The sequence below is a fragment of the Hirundo rustica genome, chromosome 18 (assembly GCF_015227805.2).
Source record: "Hirundo rustica isolate bHirRus1 chromosome 18, bHirRus1.pri.v3, whole genome shotgun sequence".
NCBI lineage: Eukaryota > Metazoa > Chordata > Aves > Passeriformes > Hirundinidae > Hirundo > Hirundo rustica.
In genome coordinates, this window is record NC_053467.1 from 3,496,124 (window position 1) to 3,515,011 (window position 18,888).

The following is an 18,888-nucleotide window of genomic DNA, read 5'->3' on the forward strand; positions in this document are numbered from 1 at the left end:
AGCATATCCTGAGCTGGAAGGACTCGCTGGGATCACCCAGTGCAGCTCCTGTCCCTGTCCAGACCCCCAACAATCCCACCCTGCACATCCTTGGAATGGTGTCCAAGTTCTCCTGGAGCTCTGGGGCTGTGCCCCCATTCCCTGGGGAGCCTGGGCAGTGCCAGCACCCTCTGGGGATGAACCTTTCCCTGATAGCCCACCCAAACCTCCCCTGGCCCCGCTCCAGCCGTTCCCTCCGGTCCTGGGGAGCAGAGATTGGAGCTGCCCCTCTCATCAGTATTTCTGTGGGACACACAGAGCAGCCAGCTCAAGTGGCTCAGGCTGCCTGAGGGTCAGGAGGTTTCTTGCAGGCATCGTTGTAGATGTATCTGAGGCATCTGTGTTTGAGTTTAATGAAACAAAGGCCACTGTAAATCATAACATAACTCATAAAAGAACTTTGCTTGTAAGAGTGTAGTACGAGCTGTCTGACTTTGATCTTGCCAGATGCATTTCTACCTTGAGGCTTTATTTTTTTTCCCAATTCCTATTTTAACTTGCAGTATGTGTAGTGTATCAGCCAGTCTGGCGACCCTCAGCAGATGTTTTACACTGTTGAATTAGTTCAGGGGTTTTTATTTTTTTGTTTCTTTTATGTTAGCATTGGAAAAAATCAGAGTACTGTAAAACTTAGTAGAAATGAGAGGAGAAGAAACAGTGCAGCAGCTTTTCAGCTTCACTTTATATTATTGCCCCAAACAAGTTTACCCAGATCAAACTCGTAGCAAAAGTGTTACTTAGCGTCATAATCATGGAGTGGTTTGGGCTGAAGTAACCTTGAAGCTCATCTCATTCCATCCCTGCCATGGACTGGGACACCTTCCACCAGACCAGGTTGCTCCAAGCCCCATCCACCCTGGCACCAGTGTCTCACCACCTTTAAAGGGGAGAATTTCTTCCTAATATTTCATCTAAAGCTACCCTTCTTCAGCTTACAGCCACTCCCTGTGTCCTGTCCCTCCATCCCATGTCCCCAGTCCCTCTCCAGCTCTCCTGGAGCCCCTTCAGGCCCTGGAAGGGGCTCTGAGCTTTCCCTGGAGCCTTCTCCTCTCCAGGCTGGGCATTCTCAGCTCTCCCAGCCTGGCTCCAGAGCAGTGGGGCTCCAGCCCTTGGAGCATCTCCGTGCATCCTCTGGCCTCACTCCCCTCTGAGTAAATAATTTCTTCCTCACTTCAAATCTAAACCTGCAATTTTAATTACTCAGTAGCAGTTTGTCCACAGAGCCACAATTGTCCTGTTGCTCTTTACTCTGTAAAGTCAAACCAGAAGTTTTCAAAGGCACCACAAGGTCTGCACACTGGTCAGACCCCTTGGAACAGGATATTAAACAAACCAAATCTTGGCTACCTTTTGTCTGCTGACACGAGGAGGTGTGTTGAGATCTCAGTGATGGCCTTTTCTGAGTCTTTTCTGAGCTGAATTCTGGAGCTCACGGAGTTCTTTCCAGCAGGTGGAGCATCAGCTCATTTACTGACTGCAGGCACAGGAGGAAAAAAATAAATGTCCAGCTTGGTTTATAACAACAGCAGCTCTGTGCCTGGCTGCCCTGGGAGGCCAGGGGAGGAGTATCTCTCTCCTGAGAGACCTTTGTAGCCATGAATTGCAATATTCACAGTCTTGCTCAGGCTCTCACACAGGCTTTTGTTTTCATCTTGTCGAGCATAAAGAGCAAAGAAGTAGGAAGAGTACCCAGGGAAGGCCAGAGCCTTTTCCTCTCAGCTGTTGGGGTTTGAGTGACTGTTAGATTTAGAAAAAAACAGGGAATTCTATATCCTGTAAACATAAGAATTTTCCCAGAAATCTTGCTCAAACTGGTATGTTTTTGTGAATATTAAGAGTTTTGAACAGGAGGATTCTCACTAAGAAATACTTTATTGAAAGGAAGCTTAACTAGTATGTTTTTGTGAATATTAAGAGTTTTGAACAGGAGGATTCTCACTAAGAAATACTTTATTGAAAGGAAGCTTTTTGCCATCCTGCTCTTAGCATCAGTAGGAACTGTTTTCCTTTAAATGTCCATCTCTGGTTCCCTGGGTATTTCTTTTACTAAAGAGTCTTTACAGGAAAAAGTTCTCCAGGGAAATGATGTGAAGTAACAAAAAAAATCCAACTTGTCCAGAAGAGTCAGTGTTGTAGGTACCTGAGGCACGTGCAAAGAGGAATTTTGTCTGCCTGAACTGTGGGAGAGGCATTATTGGACATCCTCAGGGTGTAAGGGCAGTGATGCAGCTGTGCTCAGGGCTCCCTCCCTGTCCTGCCCTGCCCAGAGTCCATCAGACCTGGCTTCTTTAGGCTCATCATGAAGCACAGCAACACCTTTTTGTGGATCATCTGGGTGTAATCAGAGTCAGGATTGCCCTGCATGAGCATTTTGTATCCAGTAGGTGCTTGATGTGAGTTCATGTCTGTAGCATTTCTTTTTATAGTGAATATCCCTTCAGATTTAACTTGTAATTATGCATCCGTGCTCCTTTCAGGCCTTATTTATAACTACTGGGTACAAGGAACGCTGTTAGAGAGTCATTGCCAGTCTCTCCACTCTAAAAATCACACTATTTTATCTCTTTATTCTCTTATCAGCAGCCCCTGTTATCTACTGCCTTGGCCTATCCGAAACACTTATCAGAACTTAACTGCAATGTCATGAATTAAAAAGGATGTTCTGCCAATGTAAGGCAAGTGGGAATTAATGGCCACTAATACATTCTTTGTCAGGTTTATCACCTAGAAATAATCAGTGAAGTGGATGAGGGTAGGGGTTTTTTGTTTCTCTCTTCAGGTAATCTCTAAAACATTAACCAGACAAACTGTTACAAAATTAAAACATTACAAATTGCATAAATATTTTAGAAATCTTACCCCTTGAAAAGCAGTCTTTTATTCATTGTTAACTATTATGGAACTGTTTTCTGAAGTGTTTTAGGGTAGAATAGTTATTTGTCTGGAACGTCTGTCTTGAGCTAGGGCTTGTTCTTGACCTGCCCCCTCTTTAATCCTTTCCAGGATTACACTGGAGGAAAGCTGCATCTCTAATTTATGAGCAGTATTCTATATCTAGTCTAGTTTGTTATTTTTACTTAAAGATGGGACTCTTTATCTTTTCCCTCCCTACTTTGTCATTTAACTCCACTAAACAGGTGACTAGTTAACTTCCCTCACTCATTAAGGTGTGAGGCACTCTCCCATTAATTGAATTATTGGAACGAGCCTTTGCCACGTGATTGAAAAGGATTAGGATAATTTCTGGAAGCTACCATGGGAGATTAAAAATAACAAGTAATAGAGATTTCTTAGTTTCTTTACAAATGCTGAATTTTATATGGGAGTCTCCAGGCAACCAATGTGTTTGATGATTATTAAAACAGAGATCAAAAGAAGTAATCAGTTCTTCTCCAAGATGCCTTTGACTTTCCTGAAATTCAGCAATGTGAAACCACCATCTGTCAACTCAAAAACAACCTACCACATTCTGCAGGAGTCAGGGTGGAACTTGGGCCCATCTTTTTACTGGCAAGTAGAGTATTTTGCAGAACAGATCCATATTATTTGTTTCCAAAGTCCAGAAAGAAATGAGCTCAAGTAACTCCTGCAGTAATCAGAATGAGTAAACACAGCAGCATTGTGGGAACTCGAGTTACACTCTTAATTTGTTCTATCTGTTGTTTGTTGTGAAGTGAGAATTTGACAGCAGTTACAAACAGAGATTTGTTTTTCGCGTGTGGGCTGATGCCAGATTTTGTGCTGAACTTCATTCTTTTCTCTGGAGCTGGAGGGTTTATTTTGCATTTGAAGATTTCTTTAGCTGCAGTTGAGAGATTCATGCTCATGGCATGGTGTGGTGTGCACCTTGAAGCAGGCAGCTGGCAGTGGCTGAGTGCTCTTTTGTGACAGGGTAACTTCTTATAATCTCTTGGTAATAACTTTGGTTTTGATAATTCTTTAGGAAGCAAAATTAAAATACGCTGGTTACTCTTAAAATCATGTCTGACAACACTCACTCCAAACATCCAATCCTTTAACTGCAGTTACTTCAGAATTCCCTCAGACTGGGCAATTTTATATGGTTGTAAAGTCAAATTTGGAGAAAGTTTTAGGGGGAGATTATCATGCCTTCTAAAGCCAGTGAATAGAGTTGGAAAACGCTGATGAGCTTTGACATACAGTTGTTTCATCAGATCCAGCAAAGTAATAGATACCTTTCTTAAGTCATGCTTGAAGAGTTCAGCTTGAGCAGTTCAGCTCCTTGTGATTTCTGATGGCTGTAGGTAAAGCATGCACGTGCCAAAGCAGTTCTGAAATATATTAATAAAGTTTCATTAACAAAGTCTGAAATAAGATTTAGCTTGATCTCCTGGAGGCATTGCAAACAGGCTGAGCTTTGACAAACAAAGCACATGTGAAAAGAGCTTTTATGGAAATGATTTGCTGAACTTCACCTCTTTGGGCCCATATTCTGCAATTCCATTAGCAGCATATCTTTGCTGGCAAGACATTATTGTGTTTTTTGCTTTTAGTTGGAAAGTTGCACAATTAAAACCAGAAACTTTTAAAATGGATTTATTCTTGATCACCCAGAGCAGAGTTTTTAATATGTAAGAGTAAAAACAGAAGAAGCTTTAAAGTGGAATTTACGTAATATTTATTTATTGTGTTTGCACACTTCCTATGTATATAATTTCGCACTTTATATAGAAAATACACTTTAAAAAAATGTTCTCCATAATACCTGGATTATGTGCTTTATGATATCATGGCTGTTGATCTCAAATGAAGAAAGCAGCATGGAAATACAGGGCTTGGCTCTTCATTCTGCTTCAGTGGAAGGTGACTGTATGTGACAAACACACAATTCCACCCTGCCAGGAAACTCCTGACAGCTTCAATCCTTACACACCTCTCTTGGCCACGATGTGCAGAGCAATCCACTGTACAGCTCATCGCTGTACACACATTTCTCTAAGGTGGCTGTAGTAAAGTTTTCCAACTACTGGGGTAAAAACACGGGAAAAATCACCAGAATTTGGCTTGGTTACATTTTTTGCTACTAGTCTCACTCAATTAGTGCTGTAAGGGGATGTTCAGGTGTGAGAGGTTGTTGTGTTTCTGTCTTCTGTTGTTTCACAGGGCTTTGTTTAGCATTTGGTAGCACTTGACGTGCGATCTGTGGCCCTGGAAATCAGGCAGTGTTCCCAAAGGTCACAGGTGCTTTAGACAAAAGGGAGTTAAAACATCACACAAGGCCGTAAGTGTAGCAGATAACACAGAGAAGGGATCTAACCCATGGTTCTGGCTCCTGGATGATGAACATTTTCTGGACTGCAGTGGCAGGAAAGTTGTGAGAAGCGAGTCCCAGCTAGTTTAAAGTTTTGTCTCCCATCAAAATTTTCAAACACTCCTAACAATGCTTTGAATACAAGGCAATGGCAGTCTCTGTGTAGCCCAAATATGGGCATTAGGAATGAAAAAATATGGTAAAAACCCATCAGTAAACTAATCTTTGGAATGAATTTTTCTGTATTGTGAATGTTATCTGACATCGGGCAGCAGAGCATGAAAAAATAAATCTGCTGCTTCAAATCTGTTTGACAGTGATTAGAATTTTGCACAGGGAGAAAGAAAAATAGAAATCGGTGGAAGGAGAAATAACCTGAGGTTCTTTTGTAGTTTTGCTGTCCTTACTTTCAAAGAGTGGGGCTGTGCAAAAACCTGATGGCTCAAAGGTGGCTGCTTTTGCTTCAGGAGCTGCAGAGCTGCATCTATTCTCCAGCTTCACTCTGCATGGCTGTGCTGCAGGGACAGCCAGGGACAGGAGCTGCCCAGGTGTCTGTGAGAAAAGAAAGGTCAGGAAACAGCCTGGCAAGGTGGTCAAATGTGCAGGTGGCAGTTTTCTGGCAAAGTGTGTGAAGAGACCAAGTAGCAGGACCTGTCCTGATGGTGAAGAAGTAAAAGGTAGAAAGCAACTAAAGTCAAAGTGACCAGGGAATAGGTAGGAGCTTAGTCCTTGGGAAGAGGAGAAAGTCCCAGATGCACGCTTAAGGTCATGTGAAAATTACAGGGAAGCTGAATTTGTACAGCTCAGGAATCATATATAATGCTAATAGAAAGAAATAAAGACATTTGTAGCAGTTTGGAGGGAAAAAAAGCCCCAAAGAACAAAAAGCTAATGCTTTCATAAGTGAGTTAGTAAAAGCAAGGGACAGAGGGAGCCACTGATGGATGGCATCAGAAACACCTTAAATACCTTTCCCCTTCATCTGTAAACAGAGAACTAAAGGTACAGTGAGTTAGAGCACTTCAGGAAATAGAGTTTCCAGTTGTCTGGAAATTAAGACATTCATAGTTGACTTAACAGAAGATGGCTTGGAGCAATATGGTCACTTTAAGAGTATGAAAACTACAAAAGAGAAAAAACCAACCAACGTTAAGAGGTGAGAAAGTTAGAACTGATGAAGTGTAAATCAGTCAGAGTAACTGTTAGAATGATCCTAGGGGGAAAAAACCCCAAAGCAGCAATTTCTGTGCATGTTTTACCTTTCAGGAGGGAAATGCAAAGTCACTGAGGTTTGTGGAGAGCAGGTTATGCCAAAGGCAATAGTTAAACAACAGCCTTCAATAAATTTTTGATCGAGACCAACTGGAGAAGAGTGCTAGGCAACAGAAAGGCAAAATTCCAGTATGGAATAGTGGTGACACAACTGTGTAACTGGATAAGAAATAAAGATACAGGAAAGTTTCTTTATTTTGGCCAAGCAGCTCTGTACCTGGATACAGGTGTGTGGGTCTCGCTACAAAAAGGGATCTGGTCACAGGGTGAACGTGATTAATGTGTTAAAAAGAGAGCAGTCACTGAGGGGTAGAGGCAGCACTGCTTCCCGTGGGACACATGGGAAAAGGCCTCTGAACATTGCAGCTGGAGGTCCTGTGCTTCAGAGGGAACCATGTGGAAGAAGCAGAGAAATGCAGCAGGAATGGATAGAGATCTTGGAGAAAAGCCTTGCCAAGAATCTGAAGGAATCGGCGCACCTGAGTGAAAGGAAGATTGGAATTATAAATGCTGAGATGCCTGAATGGCTGCTGCAGGGAAGGAAATGATACCTTCAGTGTGCCTGTGATGGATCAGATAAGAAATTATGGTCTTAAATTTCAACAAGGAAGATTGAGGGTGAACATTAGGAAAATCGTGTTTGTATGAAAGCTGTCTTGAGAAGTGAGATAGAGCACTTGGGAATGTGCAGGCTCCATTGCTGGAGGCCTTCCTTGCTGGGTTGGGATAATTTCACCTCGTGTGTGTCAGGAATAGTTCCTTCTACCAGGTGTGTGGGCTGCATCACCTCTCAAATCTCTGTTTTTAGTCTTCAGATACTATTAATTACAGATTTCAAATTTATGAGACACATTCTCCATCAAAGTTGGTCCAAGATAGGAAGGGAACGGATGAGCTCTGCCAGCGCAGTTGGTTGGAAGCTGCACTCAGTTTTGCTCCCAAGCTTTTTAGTGGGCTCTGACTCGTTTCTTAGGGTTCTTCTTTACCTTTCTGTGTACCCTGACTGGTAAAAACAGTCCCCTTCAATAGGTGCACTTGTCTTCATGAGTTGAAGTTGATTATAGGAAGTTTGTGTTATTTACAGGAAAAATACAAGGAGCCCAGTTCTGATGAATCATTTTAACTAATGGAAATTTCAGTCATGCATAGTTAGTTTTAAAGGAATATAATGTACCACAACAATAGTTCCACTTGAAACCGTTCCTGCAAAATTGTCTCTAAAGCCTAGTTCCTGGGTGCATTTGAAATGATTTTCTGAATGGAAACAAAACCAAACAGGTTTGATTTCCATTTATCTGTTGTTTCTGAAATGAGGTTGAACCCAACCAGTATTCAGAGACTGTTGCAGAGAAACAGAGAATAAATGTCTTCAGGAGGAAACCAGCTATTTTCAGGAGGCCTTCAGTGAAGCAGTTCTTGAGCCAAGAATAGCAGCAGCAATTGTGCCTCAGTGGTGGAGTGGCAGCGACCCTGAGAGTGTGGCCAAAGCTTTAAAGAGCCGTCGGTGTGAGATCCAGCACAGAGGGGCAGCGCCGCTCCGACCAGCCCCTGGCAGGAACTAAACCAGCAAAGTTGAAACGTGCCCCATTTACCACGTCATTAATATGTATTTGGGGCAGGTAGGAGGGGAAATAATCATAAAGGAGTGTATTAGACGTGCTGGAAGTTTGTGCGAATTACCCTTCGAGATTTGCGGGAGGGCACTGATAAATGCCTTCTACGTGCCATCTCGGAATTTATGACGATCTTTAGGCCCTAAAAATGTAAAAGCTGACCCTGTTCAGCTCACTCTGAGTGTTCTTGTGCCTTGGAGAAAGCCGAGGCTCCGGGCCCTGGGTGCTCCAAGATGGTCGGTCCCGCTGTGCAGGCGCAGCCAGCGCCCGCTGCTGCCGCATTGTTCGGGCAGCTCTTCCCTGCCTCTATAAACAACTGCGCTGCTGATTAATGCGCTCGCGTTTGCCACTTAGGGCTGGTTTAGATAGAGGCAGGGAAGTCATTAAGGGCCTGGCAGCAGTCCAGGGTACATCTGGGACTTGGGAGCTGCCGCTGGGGCAGGGAGGAGGGCGGCGGGTGGGTGCTGGGGCAGGGGAGAGCACGCTTGGCATGGGAAGGAGCAGGGGCAGGGAGAACCATGAGGCAGGAGCTGGCACTGGAGCAGGGAGGAGGGCGATGGGCAGGAGATGGGGCTGGGAGAGGGAGGAGGACACCGGGCAGGGGATGGGGCTGGGAGAGGGAGGAGGACACCGGGCAGGGGATGGGGCTGGGAGAGGGAGGAAAGCACCGGGCAGGAGGCAGGAGCTGAAGCAGGAGGAAGGAAGAGAGCAGTGGGGACGAGCTGGGGCAAGAGGAAAGAGGAGAATGCCAGGCAGGAGCTGGGGCAGGAGGAAGGAGGAGGGCTCCAGACAGGAGGCAGGAGCCGGGGCAGGCGTTCAGCAGCGCCCGCGTCTTCTCTTGGCTGACTTTCAAAAGCGGCAGAAAAGCAGCTACGGGCGCTAATTGTAGCTGGGTCCTGAAGTGAAAATGTTTTGTGACAGTTGAAAGAATTTAAAGAGGAAGGAAGATCGGTTTAGTGTCAGCTGCAATTAGATAATCAAAGCTTAAAAATCCTGCTCTGTTGATACCTTCACCTAGAGCCGGGGAGCGCAGCTCGGGGAAGGGGGAGGAGGGCTGTGCGTGGAAAGGGCATTTCCATAGCCAGCGCAGCCGAGGCCCGGCCGGGCTCGCAGGTTGTCTGGGCGCGCGCTCGCACAGAGAGATTTTCTTGGCAGCTCTACAGGATGAGGCTTACACTGTACACAGCCGACATATTGAAGCCGGGAGCCCTGGAGAACGTAGAGGCAGGAGTAGAAACAGCTCTGCACACAATGTAGCGTCTCCTAGGATGGTTGGGCGGCTCCTTTCTTCAGGTATTTTATTACCCATCAGCCCTTTTTAGAGCCAAGAAAAGCGAGAAAGTAACCCTAACCCTGAGAAAATAGCATCTGCTTCTGTTAAATCAATTTATTACATAACATTTCAGCGAGAGAGCAGCAGCACAGCGTCCTGAGCTTTTGGCTGCGTTTCAGGTTTGATAAAATGGCGTCTTCGCAGCAAGCTGCTTGTAAAGATATGTTGCACTGAGCAGAAAAATGCAATGATTTGGTGTTTTCTACTGCTGCTTTGGTGTCGGAGAGGTAGCATTTAGTGGAGTCTCTACTAAGAATGAAAAATCTTGTTTTATTTTTGCTCGTTTTCTTAATGCATTTGAAAGCTTTCAGCACCAGAGGGAAGGAACAATGTTTGAATGTCGTAGTGCAGAAAATGAAAAGGGGATAACAGGCTTTCCCCCGTGTGGGCTTAGCTGTGGTTTAGTTTTAAAATAAATAAAGCTGCTTTATTCACTGCTTCCATCTCTTTTCTGTTTTTCCACGTTATGTGTGCTGTGCAAGATTTCAGCTTCCTCAATCCATGAGACTTGTTGTGAGTGAGCTTTGTAGGGGCTTCAGATAGATACCAGTTTTCAAATCTGTCTCTATGCCTAGAGCTGGATGCAGCAGGTAACCTGAAATGTTAACACTACAATGCCCATATTCTCTGCTTTAGTATATTTTGTGCTTCAGAATAGATGTTTGTCATTTTTTTTTTTAAATGAAATTAGGCTATATTTGTTTTAGCACTTAAAATGTTCCTGGCAATTCCTATTTAATTTAGCTTTGAAAAAACTCATATATAGTATTTTAAAGATCTACTCGTGTTAAATTGAAAACTGTATTATTGGGGGGGGGAGAGAAGGTAATTTGCCCTTTTTTTTCCTCATATTCTGACTCAGGATCGCTAACCTTTATGTGCCAAGAAAAATCCCCAGTGGGACTGTCAGTGGCCCTTGGGATTTTTCTGTGTTCTGCAAGTCAGAGCAGGGAGCACCGTCTGTCATCTGTCCTTCGGACAGCACAGGGCGAGCCAGGGGGTCTGGTTGTTGTTACGTGACGAACGTGGACTGGAAAATAAAACGAGTAATAAGAGAGGAGTCACTGTTAGATCTGATTTAAAATGGGGTGAGCACAATTTATTAATAATGTTCTGTTAAAAGTATCCCAGGCTTTGCCATTTCGTACCCTGTCTGTTCTTTGGTTCCAAAGTCAGCTGAGTGTTGTGTTATAATTGGGGAGGCAGGGTTTTACTGCACAGCATTTGAATTAATTACTGCAGTGGAAGCGATGAAGATACAGTTGCTTTTAACTCAGCTGAATAATAAAAAATAAAATATGACTGTAAATGAGATTTTTGGAGGAATAGGGAAGTTCAGGGTCAGTTGCTTGCACGGGCAAAGTATTTTGCTTTTCTAAGAAATGCATACAACAGCTTCTCCCATTTCACTCTACTCATATTTTGCATTTGTAATCTATGTAAATACTAAACTGATTTTGCAACTAATTATTCATTACCCAACACAGCCAAAAGTGTTTTCTGTTTTTAATAAGTACTGAATTGAAGCTGGTCAGGTGTGTTGGCTACAGTACGTAATAACACCAGCAGTCTCCTCCCACCCTGTTAAGGGTATTATTTAAAAAAACCAGCAACCCAAAACAAAACAACCCTCTCATGCTATTGGTTGTGCTGATCAGAGCTGTGCATTTTTCAGGTCATGTGTATGGCTGCAGTTGGACAGAAGTTCTGTGCTTGTTAAAAACAAATTTAAGCCATTATCCTCAAATTAATGTTTGCTTCCTGATGGCTGAAGAAATGTTGTTGATCAGGGGAACGATATTTTATAAAAGATGCATAATTAAGATTTTGAAACACAAAATGTTAATTTAAAAATTGTTTTCACTTTGTGGTGTCCCAGCACTAGGATTTGCTAACATGGAATACCTGTGGTTCCTGTTTCTTTTGCCTTGTTTACAGTCTTTGCTCAGCTCACAGAGGAGGGATAAAAGAGCTTCTGGTGCACTCAGTGCTTTTATTTCACATCTTAGCAAAAATAAAGAGAAACCGAATCTTAGGGATTTTTAAAATGGGTTTCCCATTTCAGTCTAAACAACTTTGAAAAGAAAATATTGTGAATTTCTGTGAAGAATTAGTTTCCTAGAAAGTTGGAGGAAATCTGTGTTTTCAAAAAAACCCCACCCCAAACAAACAGAAAGGTTCTCTAGATTTAATCACATAAAATATTTTGCATTCATTATTTTTCCCAAATGTTTAAGGTCTTTACAGATTAAGTAAGACTGTGCTACTCATTATTTATTTCATTGCAGCAAGCCCCTTTTACTTAAAAGAAAATGGAAAAATGCCTTTTTGTTATTTGCTTCTAGAGACAAGAATATAAACTTACCCTCTTCAAGATCTGTATTCAAACTTTTCATTTGTCTGACAGCAGAGCCCCAGTTTTTGCAGGTTTCTGTTCATGTTGTGAATTTTTTTTTCCATTCTCTTCATCTGTTCTTTTTCTTAGGAGCTTTATGGCAGCAGCCTTTGGTGTTAGAACCGATTGTTCCAGTGGGTGTTAGACACTCCGGGGTTATGGCATAGTTTTTTCTCTGATTTTGGAATCTGTGACTTGTGGAAGGCGCCAGCTGGATCCCGCTGCCTCCAGAGCAGGGAAGGAAGGCACAGCACAGGGACCCGCTGCTCCAGAGGGGATGGCCGATTTCACATCCCCTACACGGAATTATTGTAATCCCTACCAAAGTCACCACTTTGAGATTAGCCCGTGGTTATTGTTGAGCAAATCATCTGAACCTCGGGAAGAGCGACTGTGCCGGTGGAACAGGAAAAGGAGCACCTGGGTTTGCAAAGCCTTGGGAGGCCCAGGGGTTGGAGCTGCGTGTTCCTGGCGGGATCCTGCCTGGAGTAGCTTGGCCAAGCCCAGGCGCTTGTGCATTTTCTACTCTTAATATGGACATCTCTTGGGTTTTATAGTTCTTCTCCATCATAATTTTCTTTTCTTCTTGGTTTCTCCTACTGCTCCTCAAGATCTGATCTCCTATTTAACAAATTGTTTTGCTCCCTGCTCTCAGCAATCATTCTAAGCTATTTTTTCATCTTCCCATCCCTTCCCTTTATTTTGTCTCCTAAGTGCTCTTGAATTTGTGCCCTGCTTTAACCACCGTCTTGGGGGAGAGGAGAAAGGAGCTGATTAAACAAGCAGCTCCTTTTCATCTCATCTCATCAGCCGTGGTGCTGTTCCTTTGAGTATGGAGACGTCCTGGGCGCTCTCCTGCTCCTCCTTCCGCAGCCTGCCCTGCACAGCTCCGCTCGGGCAGCACCGCCGCTGTCCCAGCACCCGCACACGGAGCTGAGCTTCCGGCTTTGATGAGACCTTTCATTGGAACAATGGATTTCCAGCCACTTTCAAATCCTTCTGTCAAGGCTCAAACGCAGCCCTGAGTCGCACCACCCACAGGGTTGAAAAAAATCTCGTATAACTCCTCTTATCTGATTTCTTGGTTGCCTCAACTTCTTATCTTCTGGCCTGGACTGCTGCTGCTTTTTTCCCTTTGTTCATTCCTACTTTGCTAAGAATGTTCCTCGGCTCATTTCTCTGACCTTGCTGACCCTTTTTGAAGTCCTTTCACAGCCTGCCTTCCTTTTCCATGCCTTATCCGGGATTCTGGTCTCTGTGTAACACCTGTGTAGCAAATCTAGCTCATCAGGTAAATGTTCAGCGTGCTTCCTCAGCTCTGTGCTGCGGCAGTGGCTGTATCCAGGAATAACGGGATGCTTTCTTCCTTTCCTCAGCTATTGCATGTAGAGGAAGGAATCCAGGTAAATCCAAGTGGTTCTGTTCATTCCTTCACATTTGTCAGCACTCATCAATTATTATGGAAGAAATTCTTTGCTGTGAGGGTGGTAAGGCACAGGGTGCACAGAGAAGCTGTGGCTGCCCCATCCCTGGCAGTGTCCAGTGCCAGGTTGGGCAGGGATTGGAGCAACCTGGGATAGTGGAAGGTGTCCCTGCCCATGGCAGGGGGTGGAATGAGATGATTTTTAAGGTCCTTTCAAACCCAAGCAGTTCTGTCTTCTCTGATTATTTACGTCTTTCTGTGATTTAGGTCTTTCCCTGGTATCATGAGAAGATAGGTGATGAGCTAAGAAAGTTTTCCCTTCCTTTCTCTAAAATTCTTTCTTTTGCTTCAATTAATTACAATTTAAAAAGAAAGAAAGAAAAAAGCAATCTGGGTTGGTTTAGCATATATTTCTTCATCTTGCAAAATCTTCATAAGGCAGCCAAGTAATCACCTTAAAAAGCTACAGGTGAAACGTGTGAACAAGACTTTGTGAGAGAGAGAACTTTTTGTAATCTTGGGAGTAATTTTTGCAATATCAGAACACCTCTAATTAGAGGATCTAATCATATCAACATATTTGTGATTTAAATTAATTCATATTAGGCATTCGTTGTTAACAACTTGTTTGGGAGATTTGTTGCATCCATCTTCCCCACAAAAATATTCATTATATTCACAAATCACAAAGAGTAGAAGCCACGTTTCAGCAGTTTTAAAGCAAGTAAAAATAATTGACATCCAAATTTTTTTACTTTGATATGTGCAAGCAGTTAAGAGGAGCTCTTCTGCAGATTGTTTCCCATGCAGATCTCTTGGATCAGACTGAAATACTTCTTATCAAATTCCTATCAAAAGGAAGTAGGAGAAATAATCTTCTACAGAGTAATTGGAATGGAAAGTAAATGTAAAACCTCGACTAAAGCTTAAATTCTTAACATGAGACATGTTGTGCCTTCCAGATTATCATCATATTGTGGCGAGCAAGCAGGTGCTCAAGAGCTTTTGGTTATTTTTTTGTGTTAGTGGCTGTGTTTGAGGATGAGACAGTGCTGAAAAGGCACAGCATCAGTTTTCATTGGCTTGGGGATTGTGTGTACAAATGCAAAATTATGTTTAAACCACGAGTAAAGCCCGTGAGAGGTAAGTTTCCTGGCAAAATTGTTATTTAGAGATGCCCAAGTTCTCTGCTAAAATATACATTAGTGGTGTTTATAATTGGCATCTTACAATAAAGGTTGTTGTCTGTATTTGTTTCTTTATTTCCAGGAAGGATTGCAAATGTAAATGCAGTGTGAATTTAGTGTGTTGTGGTGTGAGTCTGTGTGTAATATCTCAGGACAGGCAGACATTTTAAATTTTCTTATTGAATGCTTGCTCTTTGTGTTTCTCTGAAGAACGAGAATTGAGTCAAAATAAATGGTAAGAGTCTGCTAGATACTCCTGTATTTTTTCCAAATTTCCTTTTTGACTTTTCATGTAGATTAGAATATTTGCTCTTCTTATTTATTGCCTGCTTATGATTTTTACTGGTACACTGGGGGCTACAAAACACTTGCTCTGTTCTGAAATGAAATTGTTTAGTTATTTTAACTGAGAGTCTTGCCAGATTAAAAAATGACCTCAAATTAATATGACCATCATGCTTCATTGTAGTGAGGAAAATTGCTGTATTATGTTAGAGGATGTACTCTAAATTTTAGCAGAATGTAGTGTTGTAACTAACGATGTAAAACAGTGCTTCGTAGAGGGCTTTTGCAGTGCTTGAACAGTGGACTCATTTTTAACCTTGGATTCTTTCAGATCTCAGCCACAGTGGATTGGGAGACCATTATGAGAATTCCCACTGGGGACAGCAGCCTGCTTTCAGGAGTGAAGGCAACTGCAGCTGGGATAAAGTGATAATAGACAGGACTGACAAGGAAGCGTGGCCTTCCATTACCGGAGCTGAGACTGAGTCTGCCTCAGAATGTACTACAGACACTGACTCTGCCTCCAACTGTGGCTCAGAGAACAGTAGCATGGCTACAGGGAGTGCCCAAGGCAACTTCACTGGACATACAAAGAAAACTAATGGCAATAATGGCGCCAACGGAGCACTCGTCCAAAGCACTTCTAACCAGAGTGCCCTTGGAGCTGGTGGAGCAAACGGCAACGGCAGCTCGGCCAGGGTGTGGGGGGTGGCTGCGGGCTCCAGCTCTGGCCTAGCTCACTGCTCTGCCAGTGGTGGGGATGGAAAGATGGACAACATGATGGGAGACGGTAGAAGTCAGAACTGCTGGGGTGCTTCCAACTCGAATGCTGGCATGAATCTTAACCTTAACCCTAATGCCAATCCAGCTGCCTGGCCTGTACTTGGACACGAAGGAACTGTGGGAGCAGGCAACCCTTCCAGTATTTGCAGTCCAGTCAGTGCCATAGGTCAGAACATGGGCAACCAGAATGGGAACCCAACGGGCACCTTAGGTGCTTGGGGAAACTTGCTGCCGCAAGAGAGCACAGAACCACAAACGTCCACTTCTCAGAATGTGTCTTTCAGCGTACAACCTCAGAACCTTAACACTGATGGACCAAATAACACTAACCCCATGAACTCTTCACCAAACCCTATCAATGCAATGCAGACAAACGGACTGCCGAACTGGGGGATGGCCGTGGGCATGGGGGCCATCATCCCGCCCCACCTGCAAGGCCTTCCTGGTGCTAACGGATCAGCGGTTTCTCAAGTCAGCGGGGGCAGTGGTGAAGGAATGGGCGGTTCAGTGTGGGGGATGTCCCCAGGTAATCCTGCCACAGGAAACAGCAATTCTGGGTTCAGTCAGGGGAATGGAGACACTGTGAACTCAGCATTAAGTGCTAAACAAAACGGATCCAGCAGTGCTGTGCAAAAGGAAGGAAACGGAGCGAACGCCTGGGACTCGGGGCCTCCCCCTGGCCCCGGGGTCCTGGCGTGGGGCAGGGGCGGTGGCGGGGTCGGCAGCGTGCATTCTGGAGCCTGGGGCCACCCCGGCCGCGGCGCCAGCAACGGTGTCAACGGGGAGTGGGGCAAGCCCCCAAACCAGCATTCCAATAGCGACATCAATGGGAAAGGATCAACAGGGTGGGATAGCTCGAGCGTTACCAGTCCGAATCCTGCCATGCAGCAGGGCAATGAACAAATGAACTCTTGGGCCAAAGCTGCAGCATCTGGCACCACGGCTAGTGAAGGAAGCAATGACAGCGGTGGGAGTCAAAATGAAGGCAGTACTGGGAGGGAGGGGGCTGGAGAGGGCAGGAGGAGAGACAAAGGGATGATAGACCAAGGGCAAGTTCAGTTGCCAAGAAATGACCTTGACCCCAGGGTCCTGTCCAATACGGGGTGGGGACAGACCCCTGTGAAGCAAAACACTGCCTGGGAATTTGAAGAGTCCCCAAGGTCTGAACGGAAGAATGACAATGGAACTGAGGCCTGGGGTTGTGCAGCTACTCAATCTTCAAACTCAGGGGGGAAGAACGATGGGTCCATCATGAACAGTACAAATACCTCTTCAGTATCTGGGTGGGTCAACTCTCCACCGGCAGCTGTTCCAACAAATACAGGTTGGGGAGACAATAACAACAAAGCACCAAATGGCCCAGGGGGGTGGGGAGAGTCAGCAAGCTCTACTACTGTTAATAATGCTGCTGCTGCCAAAAGCGGCCACGCGTGGAGTGGGACCGCAAATCAGGAGGACAAATCACCTACCTGGGGTGAACCTCAGAAACCCAAATCTCAAAACTGGGGAGATGGACAGAAATCAAATCCGAGCTGGACTTCGGGAGGTGGAGACTGGACAGATTCATCATCTGTTCCCGGACACTTGGGTGATGGGAAGAAGAATGGATCTGGATGGGATTCTGATAATAGGTCGGGGTCTGGCTGGAATGATTCCGCAAAGTCTGGGACCAGTGGGTGGGGGAACGGCACAAACAGCAAGGCTAATACAGGTACAAGTTGGGGGGAATCTTTAAAGCCAGGCCCCCAACAAAATTGGGCTAATAAACCCCAGGACAACAATGTGAGTAACTGGGGAGGAGCTGCTTCTGTAAAACAGACGGGGTCAGGGTGGGTTGGTGGGCCAGTGCCAGCCAAACAAAAAGAGAACTGTGAGGCAACTGGCTGGGAAGAGCCATCTCCACCGTCCATTCGCCGCAAGATGGAAATCGATGATGGTACCTCAGCTTGGGGCGACCCAAATTACAACAACAACAAGACTGTAAACATGTGGGATAGAAATAATCCTATAATTCAGAGCAGTACCACAACCAACACCACCACCACTAGCACCATTATCAACACCAACATGGTTGAACCTCAGCCATCGCACCAGTCAAGTGCCCAGCCGAACCGGTCCCCGCTGCTTGGCCCAGGTATGACAACGGTTTTGTGAAATACTTCATAAAAAGGGTTTATGAGATCTTTTATACCAGTGGAAATTGCTGAATGCTGCCTGTCCTGTCGTTGTGTTGGGTAGAAACCCTGTATTTATGTCCAGAACAGGTTTATTCCTTTACTCTGAAGCAGTACTGTCTTGAGGACAGAATCTGTGGAACCTGACACAAATTTCCATAATCCAAATGAATGTAAGAAAAGCTTGAAACGATATTTGGTCAATAGTGTGGTAGGTTCTTAGACTGTGCATCCGCATTTATTTTAACATCTCTTCCACGGTTACTTAACACCTTTTAATTCAGCCTTTGAGAGGCTGGGGAGTTTTGGCAAACCTTTTATTACCTTTTGTTATTTGTGTGCTGTCCCCCACTGCACAGGCTCAGTGTGTTTGGACAGTCTGCATCTGTTTCTTTTCTGCAAAACATCTCTTGGCAGCAGATGTTTGTTAACAATTGCATTAATTTAGGCGGCTGCTGTTTCTCTGTGCAGTTTGTTGTCTTTTATGAAGAAATGGTTCTCAGGGGTTGGGCACGGGCAGCACCCTGGATTTTGTGTGGTTCTCCAAAAGCAGGACTGGTTCAAGATGTTAATATTCAGGGTGGATGAAGTTAAGTTATCCTAACTTCAGCTGTGTTTCGAAGACAAGGTTTTAGGCATTTAGGAATTTTTCTAATCAAAGGCAAGGTGCTGTTGGAGACAAGCAGCAAGGAAAAAAAATGCGTAAAAATGGGAAAAATGCTTAAAAGAGAGGTATTTATATAATAGTTACACTAGCAGCCCATATCTCTATCATGACCACAGACCTCTCCAAAAATAAATCTAATCATGCAGTACTCTTTCAAATTCTTCATCTGAGTTTTGTTTCCAAGATTTTGTTTCATTTTGGTCAAGGCTAAGTACTGATTTTTTACCCACGTTTTTCTCCAACTGGGACTTGTTCTCTCATTCCCATCCTTTTTCTCTTTGGTGTTTTGGAATGATTCAAATTTCCTTTAGTGTCTGTGTAAAAATAATCGTATATTCCCCACTCTGGTCGAATATTTTAACAGTAGAAGGTACCTGTTTTAATAAAATAACATGCTCTGGAAGGAGAAATCTTTAAATGGCTTTGTACTTGGTCAGCCCAACAT

At 44.2% G+C, this 18,888-nt stretch overlaps 1 protein-coding gene across 11 annotated transcripts in view; it reads left to right on the forward strand.

Annotated features, from left to right (window-relative positions):
- Nucleotides 1-18,888, forward strand: part of TNRC6C (trinucleotide repeat containing adaptor 6C) — a 98,096-nt gene that overhangs the window by 46,233 nt on the left and 32,975 nt on the right. For 10 of the 11 annotated variants that reach the window (XM_058422895.1, XM_058422896.1, XM_040082076.2 and 7 more), the window contains one exon: nt 15,151-17,736. In XM_058422895.1, coding sequence (XP_058278878.1) covers nt 15,151-17,736 — 2,586 coding nt within the window. Of the gene's footprint in view, nt 1-9,361; nt 9,490-15,150; nt 17,737-18,888 lie in introns of those variants that run through there. The other variant, XM_058422898.1, reaches the window with a different exon arrangement.